At 47.5% G+C, this 13,672-nt stretch overlaps 1 protein-coding gene across 1 annotated transcript in view; it reads left to right on the plus strand.

The window, feature by feature from the left end:
- The window catches only part of GNAI3 (G protein subunit alpha i3), a 34,041-nt gene extending 23,064 nt beyond the window's left edge, over positions 1–10,977 (plus strand). The window contains exons 5-9 of the mRNA XM_058039837.1: positions 4,319–4,447; positions 6,958–7,087; positions 8,472–8,625; positions 9,672–9,865; positions 9,940–10,977. Coding sequence (XP_057895820.1) covers positions 4,319–4,447; positions 6,958–7,087; positions 8,472–8,625; positions 9,672–9,862 — 604 coding nt within the window. The 3' untranslated portion in view covers positions 9,863–9,865; positions 9,940–10,977. The remainder of the gene's footprint in view (positions 1–4,318; positions 4,448–6,957; positions 7,088–8,471; positions 8,626–9,671; positions 9,866–9,939) is intronic.
- The last annotated feature ends 2,695 nt before the right edge of the window (positions 10,978–13,672 follow it).

The raw sequence follows: 13,672 nt of genomic DNA on the forward strand, positions 1-13,672 counted from the left end.
GTTTTGTGCTGGGATTCCAGACCAGTTCTGCCTCCACAGCAGATTCTGAGGCTGAGACACATGAAATGGAGGAAGAGAGGAGCAGACAAGTAACTGCTTGTGGAAATCAGGTAGCATCAAGAGCAAGGCTGCTGTGGCAGAGAGCCAAGCATTTCAGCATAGAGTTGTTCCCAAACTCCCCTTCCTGCTGTTTCCTGCACTTCTTCCTTGTGCAGGCAGAGCTCCTGCCTGTCAGAGCACTGCCCTGGCAGGCTGGAAATGGCATGGGAGGAGAAGAGGTGGAGGATAACACTAATCCAAGCAATCTCTCCTGGAATCGTGGTGTTTTCCATGTTTTCTTCTTTTTATTATTTTTTTTTTTAAGAATACTTGAGTAGCTCCTGGTCCAAGCTGTTGATGTGGAAATGCTCAGTGCTTTTCCCAGCACGTTCTGCTAAACCCTCCTGCAGCTACCCTGGGTTTTGTGGAATGTTGCAAACGTTTATTTTTTTTAACTTGCCTTTTTGCAACTTCCTATTTGTCTTTCCCTCTGATGTGAGCAAAGAATCTGTGGCACCCAGCTCCTGCCTCCAGCCAGGGCTGTGGAGAAGCATTGGGGACCTCTGTGCACATTTGGGGAAGGGATTTAAATCCCATCTGATTCCATGGGCAGGGACACCTTCCACACCTTCCCAGGGTGCTCCAAGCCCCATCCAGCCTGGCCTTGGCACTGCCAGGGATCCAGGGGCAGCCACAGCTGCTCTGGGCACCTGTGCCAGGGCCTGCCCACCCTCACAGGGAGAATTCCTTCCCAATATCCCTGGCTCCAGAATCATGGAATCCCAGAATTCAGAGACCTTAAAGCTCATCTTGTTCCACCCCTCTGGCAGGGACACCTTCCACACCTTCCCAGGGTGCTCCAAGCCCTGTCCAACCTGGCTTTGGTCACTTCCAGGGATGGGACAGCCACAGCTTCTCTGGCCATTCCATTCCAGGGCTTCACCACCCTCACAGACAGGAATTCCTTCCCAATACCCCTGTTTGGGGTGCAGCAGGGTGAATGTGAAGGATATTTCCATTTCACACCTCTCCAGATTTTAAGGATCTTGGAAATGTCACCTAGCACATAATGTTTTAAAGTGTTTTGTTCCTAGTTTTCATACTTTTCCTGGATTTCAGGCAGATCCCAGCCTGTGGAAGCTGTAGGTAATTATCTGCAGTCTCATGGGCAATTAGCACAGTCCTGATCAACCTTCCTCTAGTCCTGCACATCTCCTCATGTTCCCAAATGCCAGTTCTGGCCTAAATTCCCTGATATGGTGCTGGATAAAACCTAGATTATTTCTAAGTGAGGTTTTTCCTTCTCCTGCTTTTCTCCTTTACTCTTTTTTCCCCCTCTCTCTTTTTTTCCCCTCCCTTCCTCTTCCACCCCATTTTTTCCCTCCCATCTTTTCCCCCTCCTCTTTTTCCTGTCCTCTTCTTCCTCCCTCCCCCCTTAAGGATTTTCAAAGCCATTTGTGGCCCTGAAATCCTTCTCAGCACCAAAAGCAGTGAATTGTAAGGAAAATCACCACTGCAAGGTTTTCCCCCCTCCTCTTTTTTCCCCCTCCCTCTTTTTTTCCTCCCCTCCTCCTCCACTGCTTTTTCCCCCTCCCCTCTTTCCCCCCTTTCTATTTTTCCTATCCTCCTCGTCATCCCCATCCCGTTAAGGACTTTCAGAGTCATTTCAATCTCATGTGAAGGGTAAGACCATACAGATGTTATAATTCACACCATTACCATCACAAACCAACTATTTCCTAATCACAATACATTATAAACTTTTCTTATCTTATCAGCTTTAGCCACACCATACTGTAATCACCTTAAAACTAATCATTTAAAATTACCCCGTATAAGTCCTACTACAATGTATCTTTTATTGTTTTATTTCTCTAAAATATCTAATCTTATTTACAAAACCATCCTTTGAAACTTATTTCTAGTTCCATTTCTCTTTCAGCCGTTTATCTTGTTCCATGGCATTTCTAAGTTAACATTTCTTATCTCAAAATTTACTTGCAGATACACACTATGTAAAAGTATAGTATAATAAAGCCTCCTGTCAGGCTTTAAAGATTTTCTATAAATCCATTTCCCACATCTTCCCAGCCAAACCATCCTGGAATTCTGGGATTCAGTGATCCCTGCACTCACTGGCCTGTGCCAGCCTGGCACAGGATGTCCCAGGAATGCTTGGAGAGTCAGCAGGACAAACAAGTGACACTGTAGGCTTGATCAGCACTTTTTTTTGTACTTAGGGCCAAATTTTAAGCATGAAAAAAGAAGGAAAACAAACCCAAAAGCCAAAATCCAAGTTGGCTTTTTGGAAGTTTGTGGTGTTGAGGGATGAGGAATAGCTGGGTCTGTAAACACAGGGATCCCAGGAGGGGAAGGAGGGATGCAGCCTCAGCCTGATGGAGGTGTGGGAAGGGATTGGAAGTGTTTGGGATGAGGGGAGGCACAGCAAGGTCAGTGTTTGCTCTCAGAGTGTTTGTGGAGCCACTGGGAACAAAGAGATTCTGCTTTCCCAGCTTTCTGGGGTATCCCTTTCAAGTTCCCCTTCATCTGAAATACAAGTGGCACTAGCTGGGCTCCACAGCCTGGATTTTTGGGAGGGCACAGCTGCTTCCTCTGCCCACACTTGGCAGGACTTCCAGGCTTTCCCAGAAATCCCCTTTGCTGGGTTTTCCAACTGCTTGTATTGCCATGGGGTTTGCCCTTTAGGTCTCCCTGGAATTAGTCTGGCCCAGTTTATTGTTTCAGGCAGCACCACTGAATCTGATATGCTTTATTCTCTGATTGAGTTTGTTTGCCAGCTCCATTCCCCCCTCTCTGGCTGCTTAATTAGGAATTATTTAGGATTTAATTAGGAATTATTCCACTTTCAGTGCCCATTGTTCCAAGTGCTGTTGGGAGCAGGTGCTTTACAGCTTCAGCTTGGCCTTGGCACTGCTGGGATAAGAATGGGGCTCTATCTTAAGGGACTTTTCAAAACAGTTTCATGATTTATCATATCAGTGGTGTGAGCTGTATCAAAGCCAGGCTTTGAGGAGCTGCTGGGTCAGTTCTTAGCATTCCCACTGATTTTTGATACACTGTGTCTCAGCTAAACTTACACTGCTAGGAGGGAGAGAGGAGAAAAAAATCTGGGCATGTTCCTGCCTCAGCAGAAATATTACTTGGTAGAAGCTGTGGAAGGTAAACACCTTCCAAATCATCAAACTGAAACTAAAGCCAGGCCCAGCCCTGGTCACACAGCAGTTTACAAAAACTGCCATCCTTCTGGAGCTGAGAGAGGGATGAGAGGAGTGGTTCTTCCTGGGCTACATCCACTCTCTGTGGGAAAAGCCCCGTGGCACTGGGCAGGTCCTGGCAGATCACTGGGATCTGGGCTTTGGAAACAGGGCAGGGCTCTGCAAGTCCTGGCCAGGGCAGTGCTGGAGCTGTTGGAGGAGGGATGTGTTGCTAGCACAGCTTCCAGGCACATGGGAAGAAGCAATGCCTGGCTGACAATGGATCTGTGATAATAATGTGTGATTTGGGAGGGTTTATTACACCCCTCAGAGCCCCTGAACCCTCCCATGACACGAGGCTGAGGTGATTAAAACCTGCTCCCAAGAAAGAACCCAGCCTGTGCCAGCCCTGCAGAGCTCTGGGATCCATCTCATCTCTGTGAGAGCAGGAGGGAAGACAGCTCAGAGGTGTTGCTGGCTGGAGTGGGATTTGTGATCCTGCTGGGAATCAGCTGTACCTCGTGCTGGTGTGTCTGAGAGCTGAACTCCAAAAGGAATGTGCTTGGGGCTGGAATTAGTTGAGGTCTTGATGGGAAAATTTCTGCAAGGATGTGGGTTGTATCATCAGAGTCAGCTTGTTGGGGAAGGGGGTGACTGGATCTGCCTGGTTTGGGATGGTTTTTAAGGGGTTTCATCCCTCCCTCCCAGCTCCCTTGATGCATCCCTGCCCTTTAACAACAAACCCTTGGATTTATTGCCTTGTGCTCTGAAGCAGAAGACCTTGACTGTGGCTTGCCCTGGGAGATCAGCCCTGGCACAGCTCTGCATTCCCTCCCTACCCTCCCCAGCCAGCTCAGCTGCACCAGCACTACCTCCAAGGTCATGCAGGGAGGGGTTAAAATCCCCAAACCCCCCTCAAGACAGCCCCAGGGGGTTGTTTGCTTCGAGGGCTGTGCTGTGTGCGGGAGATAAATAAATTCTGCGCTTTGTTCTGCAGTTTATAAAAGATTCATGGTGAGGCAGCTGACTAAAAAAAGCCTCTTGTGTTGTCTCTTCTGGTTTAGTTACCTAAATGACTTGGATAGAATATCCCAGCCGACCTACATTCCCACTCAGCAGGATGTGCTGCGGACCAGAGTGAAAACTACAGGGATTGTGGAGACTCACTTCACCTTCAAGGACCTGTACTTCAAGTGAGTGAAGGGCTGTGCCCGTGCCCTGTGCCCTGCTCTGGGGGCACACCCCACACTTGCTCCTGGTGTCACTGTCCTCCTTCCCTCCGTTATCCTCTCCTCACTGGAGAGACCAGTTTGACTTTGATTTGCCTTCTGTTCTTTTCAGCTGCTTTTATGTTGGAATCGCAGACACAGGTATTGACTGCTCGTTTCCAGGACCCAATCCCAACAATAATACTAAAAGGACACTGACTGGAGTTTGAGTTTGAGTTTAACCCTTTCCTCAGAGCAGAGGAACTGAGCTGTGTCCGTAGCCAGGCTGTGGCTCTGGGGTGCATGGTGTGCTCCATGTGTTCCTCTGGGAATTGCCAGCCTGGGCCTGGCACTGCAGGGGCTGGGACTTCCCTGTCCCCTCTGCTGATCCAGTCCCTGCCAGGCTGTGGATCCAGCCTGCTCCTGGCAGTGTCCCTTTACATGTCACTAACGAGCTTCCTCTAACCTCAGGGCAGGCTGAGGCTGCATCCCTCCTCCCTCACCTGGATCCCTGTAGCTCCCCTTCCTGCTGCTTAGGAATTCCTTGCTTCAGATCCCACAAACAGCTGGAGCCCCTCAGCATTCCTGTGCTGGAGGGTGTAGGACAGTGCAGTGCCTGTGGCTCAGCCCCCTCCCTCTGTCTGTACCAGTGGTTTGGAGTCTTTCCTGCTCACATTCCTAAAAATCCTGTGTTGGCTTATTTACAAATGGGCTGTGAAACACTTTGGTGGAGTTGCAGCAAAATCCAAGTGGTGCTTCTAAAATCCAAGGGTTTTAACAGGATCCCAGGTTGGTTTGGATTGGATGGGACCTCAAATCCCATTCAGTCCCACCCCCCTGCCATGGGCATGGACACCTTCAGCTACCCCAGGTGGCTCCACAACCTGTCCAGCCTGGCCTTGGACACTTCCAGGGATGGAGCAGCCACAGCTGCTCTGGGCACCCTGTGCCAGGGCCTCACCACCCTCACAGGGAAGGATTTATTCCCAGTATCCCATCTAACCCTCCCCTTGGGCAGTGGGAAGCCATTCAACCTGTTCTGTCCCTCCAGGCCCTAGTCCCAAATCTCTCTCCAGCTCTCATGGAGCCCCTTTAGGCACTGGAAAGGACTCTCAGCTCTCTCTGGAGCCTTTTCCTTCCCAGCTCTCCTGGATCCAGAGCAGAGGGGCTCCAGTCCTTGGAGCATCTCCATGGTGTCTTCTGCAGAAGAAAACTTTTGCACAGTTTTTGGGAGAACAGCATTTTGGCTTCCAAACTGTGCAATTTAAGAACGTTTTAAACAAAAATGCCAAAATACTCAGCATCATCAATTTATTTATGCAGCTTCTGCTCCATCCAGGGAATAACTTGTCTCCCTGTGGTGATGGATCAGGATTAGCATCTCCAGTGTGTTCTTTAATCATCTCCACCCTCCTGCCTGATCCTGCCCAGAGCCATTGATCATGTGCAGGGCCCCAGACACACGAGGTGCTGTCCCAGAGGGATTTGCTCCACAAAGGGAAGCATTAATCCATCAGAAACCCTGGTGCTGCCAGCTCTGCTCTGATATTCCATCTCAGACGTTAATAATGGGATGGGGAAGCTGCAGTGACTGGAATTGGGATGAGCTGAGGTGTCAAGGATGCTTTTCCTTCATGAATCTGTCTGTGCTAATGGCAAATGATTCAAGCTATGGAAATATCCTGGATTCTCACAGAGATTTCCATCTTTCCTTCTAGACCAGAGGGTTAAATAGAAGGTGGGAGTTAGTTTGGGATCGTTAAATCCTCTCCTGGACAGCTCCTTGTCTGCTCTGGGAACAAATCAATATCTATGACTTAATAACCCAGATATTAACTTGATTTAATTAAATCCCAATCCTGGGCTCTCATCAAAATATTTGGATGAGCAGGGGGGCTGGAACTGCCTGTGACACAAATTCCTATTTAATTAGAAATGAATTCAATTTATACAGAAATTCCATAAGCAACTGCTCAGCCTTTAACCTCTGGTACCTCAGATTATTTTTAATAAATGAAATTATTTCTTAACCCCCTTAATCTTCTCCTGGGTCCCAGCAGGAGCTTGCAGGTAGTGTGTTCCCAATAATCCATTTCCTGTGAAAAAGTGTTTGGAGTCCAGTCAAGCAAATGAGTTGTAGGAAAGAGAACAGAAAATCAGCAGAGCTCTGGATGGAGACTTCCAGTTCTTCCTGCTGAAAACCAGACTCATGGAGTGGTCTGGCTTGGAAGGGATATGAAATCTCATCCAGGGACAGCTGGAACCAGACAGACAGGGACACTTTCCACTTTCCACTAGCCCAGGTTGCTGCAAGCTCTGTCCACCATAACTTGAAAGAAAATAAAGAATACTGATTTAAAATCCCCTTTCCTGAGGGAAACTCCCGAAACCCTGCGTGTTCCCAACCCCTGCTCTGCCTCCCCATCCTTGGGGACACCACAGGGGCTGGGCAGGAGGGGTGTGCCCAGCTCCTGAGCCACTTGTGCCTCTGCCAGGATGTTCGACGTGGGAGGGCAGCGCTCGGAGCGGAAGAAGTGGATCCACTGCTTCGAGGGGGTGACAGCCATCATCTTCTGCGTGGCCCTGAGTGACTACGACCTGGTGCTGGCTGAGGACGAGGAGATGGTGCGTGCTGTGGCATTTGTGGCTGCAGGGAAGGGAGCTGGGAGCATCCTGGCTCCATCCTGCACCAGGCTGGAACGTTCCTGGTGTACTCCTCCTGTAGAATTTGCAGGGTCCCCCCACAAAGGGGAGAGAATGATGCATCTGACTCCACCTTATCAGAAAGCTGATTAATTACTTTATTATACTATACTATTCTCTACTATATTACACTGTATTACATTACATCTAAACTGATTCAATGTAATGTAGTAGAGAATAATATAATATAATAGTATAGTATAGTATATAATAGTATATAATAGTAGAGTATATAACAGTAGAGTATATAATAGTATAGTGTAGTATATAATAGTATATAATATGCATATAGTATATAATATATAATATATATAGTATATTATATATATACTATATATATTATATAGTATATATATACTATATATATACTATATATATAGTATATATTGTATGTATACTATATATACATTATATACTATATATACTATATATATTATATACTATATATATAGTATATACTATATATAGTATATACTATATATATAGTATATAATATATATATAGTATATAATATAATAGTAGAGTATATAATAGTATAGTATATAATAGTATATATTAGTATAGTATATTATACTGTATTATATTCTGTACTATATTCTATTATAGAATATAGTATTAAATTAATATATAGTCTAATATTATACTAATAATATTATATTCATATTAATATTATATTCAAATTAATATTTTATTCTATCCTATATTATATTCTATATCTGCCAAGCACTCAACTCTGCTCATATTGCCCAGAATCTCCTGACTGTCAGCCCACAGTCCCAGCAAACACACACACACACACGGTCCTGACAGGCCAAGGAAACAAAACACCATCACTGTGGGTAAACAGTCTCCATGTTGCATTCTACTTTTGCACAAACACAGACACAGCAAATGATAAGAATTGTTTTTTCTTTCTCTGAGGTTCAGAGAATGTGAAACCTAGAAATATTCTTGGGAAGAATTGTGCTTTGCTTTTAATTGTCTGAGAGCTGCAAGGATGAGCACTCTTTAGATAAGCCAGTGGAATCTTGCCCCCACAAAGTGATAAATACAACCCATCCATGAGGTTTCCACCTTCCTGGTTGCTGGGAGGTGCCTGGAGTTGTTCTCATGCCTTGTTCTCTACATGTGAGTCACTCCAGGAAGGAACAGGAGGAGGTGAATTGTCCCCCTGTGCTCCTCCTGGGGCAGTGGCAGTGAGGATGTGGCAGTGACACCCCAATTTTCAGTCTGGCCTGTGCAGCAGAGCCTCTGTCCCCCATCCCACCCTTCCCTAACATCTCCCCCGTTGGATTTCCTTTTCCAGAACCGGATGCATGAGAGTATGAAACTGTTTGACAGCATCTGTAACAACAAATGGTTCACAGACACCTCCATCATCCTCTTCCTGAACAAGAAAGACCTGTTTGAGGAGAAGATTAAGAAGAGCCCACTAACAATCTGCTACCCAGAGTACACAGGTAGGCTGGGATCTCTGGGATTGTGGGATCATCTGTGTCACTGGGCCAGCAGTCAGTGAGTCAGAGCCTTGCACAACCCAGAATCAGTTACAAACTTTTCCCCCAATTCTTTCCCTTTGCCTCCTGGACAGCTCTGGCCTATTTAGTTGGCTGGTGCTGTTTTCTTGGAAGAGCTGTGGTTGGGAGCAACCTTTATTCTTCCCTGGAATAAAGTGTTGCACTCCAATAAATCAAGGGGATTTTCTTTCACCGAAAGAGTAATAAATACTGGAATGCTCTTCCCAGGGAGGTGGTAGAATCCCCATCTCTGGATGTGTTTACAAAAAGACTGGACATGGCACTTGGTGCTGTAGTTGAGGTGTTAGGGCATAAGTTGGACTTGATGATCTTAAAGGTCTCTTCCAACCTCATTATTCTGTGATTCTATGAAGGTCACTTCCCCATTTCCACACCTAACTGGGACAATAATTCAATTTAAATTCAATTTTAGAGGCTGTGGAACTTAACCACCTCTTGCTCTGGCTCCTGTCCACCCTGGAGTGTCCGTGTTCAGCGTGGATTGTTCCAGAACCCATCCCTGCTGTGGTTCCACACAGGTGGAAGGTTTTACTTGGGCACTGCTCAAGACATTTACATGTTTAAAAAAATCCTTCAAATCTCTTCAAATCTGTTGATTTCTGTGATTCCTAGAGAAGCTGTGGATTCCCTGTCCCTGGAAGTGCTTGAGGCTAGGCTGGACAGGAGCAACAAGGTGTAGTGTAAGGTGTCCCTATTGCTGGTAGGGGGTGGAACAAGGTGGGATTGAAGGTCCCTTCCAGCCCATGGTTTGTTACTCTCTGTGCAGCCTGGCTGTCCCAGCACAGAGCAATCCCTGGATCCCATGGCCAAGGTCACTGCCCAGAGAACAGACTTCAGGTCTCCCAGAAGGAGTTAATGATGGATTTGGATTTGTAGCTGGATAAGGCAGATGGTTGCAAGCAGCTTAATAATGGACTTAAAAGCTCCCGTGAGGCGGTGGGCAAAGCCAGGGATCTTCTCCTTTGCAGGCTCCAACACGTACGAGGAGGCAGCTGCCTACATCCAGTGCCAGTTTGAGGATCTGAACCGGAGGAAGGACACCAAGGAGATCTACACCCACTTCACCTGCGCCACCGACACCAAGAACGTCCAGTTCGTCTTCGACGCCGTCACCGACGTCATCATCAAGAACAACCTCAAGGAGTGTGGGCTCTACTGAGAGGTAAATGCAGCTCTGGGTGTCCTGCTGGGAAGGGCTCTCTCTGCTCCCTTCTACATTCCCGCTTTCCTTCCCAGTGTTTGTGCCTGGTGAGCCCCAGCCTCTTGCTGCCTCGTGGGGACAGCGACGAGCGTGACCCAGGAGCAGAGAACATGTGGAATCCTGGAATTCTTTAGCACAATCTTCTGTCTTAGGGACCTTTTATTGCTGTGGGATGTGGAATTAGGGCACAGTGAAGCCACGTAGTGGGATTAGATCCTCCTGGCAACGTTGGACGACGTGATCTCCGGGATGTGCAGTGGATTCCAGCTGGATTCCAGACCTTGGATATGTAGCTTTCTCTCTTCCTTTGGTTAACAAGCCACCACTAGTCTGTTTTTAAGGTTATTTTTTTTTTCCATCGAGAAAACTATAACTTTACTAAACTTTATTTCTTTATTTGCAAACCTTGTTTTAAAAATAATAATAATTAAAAAAAGCAACAAAAAAAAAAATCACTTAACTATGCACATGTGAGCAGATCCTGCAGAAAATATTCCTCTTAGCAGGAATTCCTTGTTTTTAACACTTGCTATGGCCAGGATTTAATATTTCTGCAGCTACCAAGGGATCCTTAGAGCTTTTTTTTCCATGTGTGATTTGTTACCATCCTGCTCCCCCCAGGCTTTGGGAAAGGCTCCTGCAGCAGAAGGAAGGTTTAGGTTCTGTGGGGGGTTTGAGCCCAGTTTTATGCCAGTTTTATGGGAAGGGGTTTGTGCTCAGCATAATCCTAGCTCGGTGGGGAGAGGAGCTGAGCCCTGGCTGGGGGAAATCTGCTGCTTGCCAGCTCCCAAACCACTGATTCCTGTGCATTTTTTGGGATGAAAACGGTGCATTATTCAGTGCTGCCTTTCCCATGGCCCTCCCTGCCCCGCCCTGTCCTGAGCATGCCTTTACTTTGTCTGTGTGGTGCCAAATCCCCGTTTCCCTTTAGTGCCATCCCTAACCAGTCCTACATTCCTTTGCTGATCCATGATTGCATCCAGACTCCTCCCAGTTTGTCATGTGTACAGTTGGATCTGTTAGACTTGTTGGCAGTATTAAAATGGTGAGTAAAGATTGTAGCCTTTTCTCCACTTTATTCTTCCTTTTTCCAGGAGTGTTCCCAGCTTTTGTGCTTTGCTGGAGAAGGAGAGGAAGAGCTTTGATGGGAATTGGGTGGAATTATCTGGACAGGGATGTTCCTTGTGCTTTATCACCCACCACTGGTGGTGTTGTGCTGCTCCCAAAGACTTGAGTTGTCCTGGCACAGTTGGAACATGCCAGGAATCCCATTGCCCATGGGATTATTGGCAGATGGATAATTACTGTTTATTTGTAGCCCAAATCTCACTGGCTGCTGTGAGCCCCTTGGGGATTCTGCTCTGGGCACTTCTGTGGGACGGAGGTGGGACTGTTCTCAGAGCACTTGCTTAGAAATCCAGGGTAAATTCCTCAGGGAGGCTGCTGTGTGCTGGCAGGGGGAGCCCTGAGGGAGATTCCCTGTTCTGGAATCTTTTCCAAGCTGTCTGGAGCTGTGTCTGTTTGACAATTCCCTTCCAGCCATCCTACATGGGATAACTCATCCTTTAAACTCATCCAGGAGCTTCATCCAGGAAGGTTTTTGCCATGGTGACCCCCATCCCACCCCCAGGAGCCCAGCAGTGGCCGTGGGGTGATCCAGGTGAGATCCAGAGATCCACACACCCCCAGAATGGATGAAATATCCCTTGATCCAAGCTCTGGGACACAGGAATGGAGCAAAGTGGAAGAAAGGAAGAACATCCACATCATGCATATTCCTTTATTGTGTTTTCCTACAGTTAAATGAAGCTGGTTGGGAGATCTCTGCAGGAAACAGGGAGAGGATGGATACAGGGCTCATCTATGGATTATTTACAAACAGACAGAGCAAATGCAGCTCTAAGTAGCAGAATGAAAATCTTTCAAGTAACCATTTCCTCTTTATCCAGCCCATTGCTGGGCGGGAATTGGGATTCCCTTCCCCAGCCCCTCCTGCCTGAGAAATTCCCTCCATTTAGGGCCCAAAACAACCCCACAAACCCCTGATTTATCCTGCCAAGGGCTGAGGTTGGTTCCCAGGAATGAATGAGGGACTGAGGTTGGTTCCCAGGAGCGACTTGGGGGTAACACAGCCTCCACCTTCCCCAGAAATTTCATCCTGGATTGATCCAGCTTCGATCCAAGGGCAGGAATGGGCTGCAGAGGGATGGGCAAGGGGGCCATGTCTATCCTACCTCCCAAATTCCCTTAATATTCCTATTCCTGCTGGGCTCTCTGGTGTCAAACCTCCTGTGAAACGCTGAGAACAGGGGTTCTTCCTTGGAAAAAAAAAGAGGAAATGGCCATGAAAGGGAGCAGGAAGTTGAGCTTCAGCCCCTTCCAGGATTGGGTTTGGAAGGAGGCAGATTTGGGCAGGTCATAGAAAAAGTGGGAGCAGTGATGTGTGGTGAGGGTTGGTTCTTCCTTTGGCTCTGCTCAGCAGAACGGTGAGATGGGAATGTTTTCTTCTTCTGGGAGGGAGGGAGAGAGAACAGGGAGTTAAACACACCCAGGGAAGGGCTTAGGGGAGCAATTTTATGGAAAGAAGGGAAAAACTCAGGTGGGGTTCAGGGATTTGTGTCCCTTCATCCCTTTGCCTTCCTCCGTGATGATGAGTGTGGAGCATCCCCTCCCTCCCCCCCATTCCAAGTGTCACCTTCTGGTGCCTCCTGCCTGCAGGGAACCTGCTTGAGGTCTTTTTTATTGTTTTGGTTTCTTTTTGTAGCTTTTTCCTGCTTTTTTTGTTAATGTTCAAGGATAAGAGAAACACCAGAGGTTCCCTGAAAAGCAAAGTGCCAGAGCCAGTGGCTGGGAGCTGCTTGGAAAGGGGGGAGAGAGGATGGAATTCCTGCTGCTGCTCAGAATTAGTGTAAGATTTAGGATGATAAACCCTAATTAGAGTGATAAACCCTAATTAAAGTTTTAGGATGAGCTAAAAGACTCAGAGCAGCAGAGTGTGCCTTGGGATATTCCCATCCACTGAGGCTGGGCTGGAATTGCAACTGGAGAGAAATAAAATGATTGCCTTTAGCTCAGGTGGAGGATTTGGGAATCTCCATGTGCAAGGGGGGGAATTGTCTGGCTGAGCCCACCCCACTGTGGGGTGGGACTGAATCCCATGGGAGCTCAGCACAGGGATGTGACCATGTCCCTGGGCTGATGGGACTCCAGACTCCCCCTCCCCACTGCTCCCAGTCCATCCTCCCCTCCGCTACTCCTAGGATTTGCAGGACTTGATGGCAAAATCAGGGGGACCTACATCCCACCACCCCTCAAAGCAGGATGGAGCCAGCTCTGATCATCCTTATCCCCCCTCCCAGCTGTTTTTTGGGGGATGGAGCCAGCTCTGATCATCCTCATCCTCCTCCCCAGCTCTTCTTTTTGGGATGGTGCTGAGTCTGCTCATGCTTATCTCCAGCCCCTTCCCCAGCCTTGTTTTTGGGGGGGATGGAGCTGGCTCTGCTTTTCTTCATCCCCTTCTCCTTTCCCCAGCCCTTTTTTGGGGATGGAGCTGGTTCTGATCATCCCCATCCTCTTCCTTCTTCCCCAGCCCTTTTTTGGGGATGGAGCCAACTCTGCTCTTTCTCATCCCTGTCCTTTTTCCCAGCCCTTTATGGGAGGAATCCAGGTTTGATTGTTTTCATATCCCTCCCCTTCCCCAGCCCTTTTTTTGTGATGGAGCCAACTCTGCTCTTTCTTCTCCCCTTCCCAAGCTTTTTCTGCAATGGA

The sequence above is a fragment of the Melospiza georgiana genome, chromosome 23 (assembly GCF_028018845.1).
Source record: "Melospiza georgiana isolate bMelGeo1 chromosome 23, bMelGeo1.pri, whole genome shotgun sequence".
Lineage (NCBI taxonomy): Eukaryota > Metazoa > Chordata > Aves > Passeriformes > Passerellidae > Melospiza > Melospiza georgiana.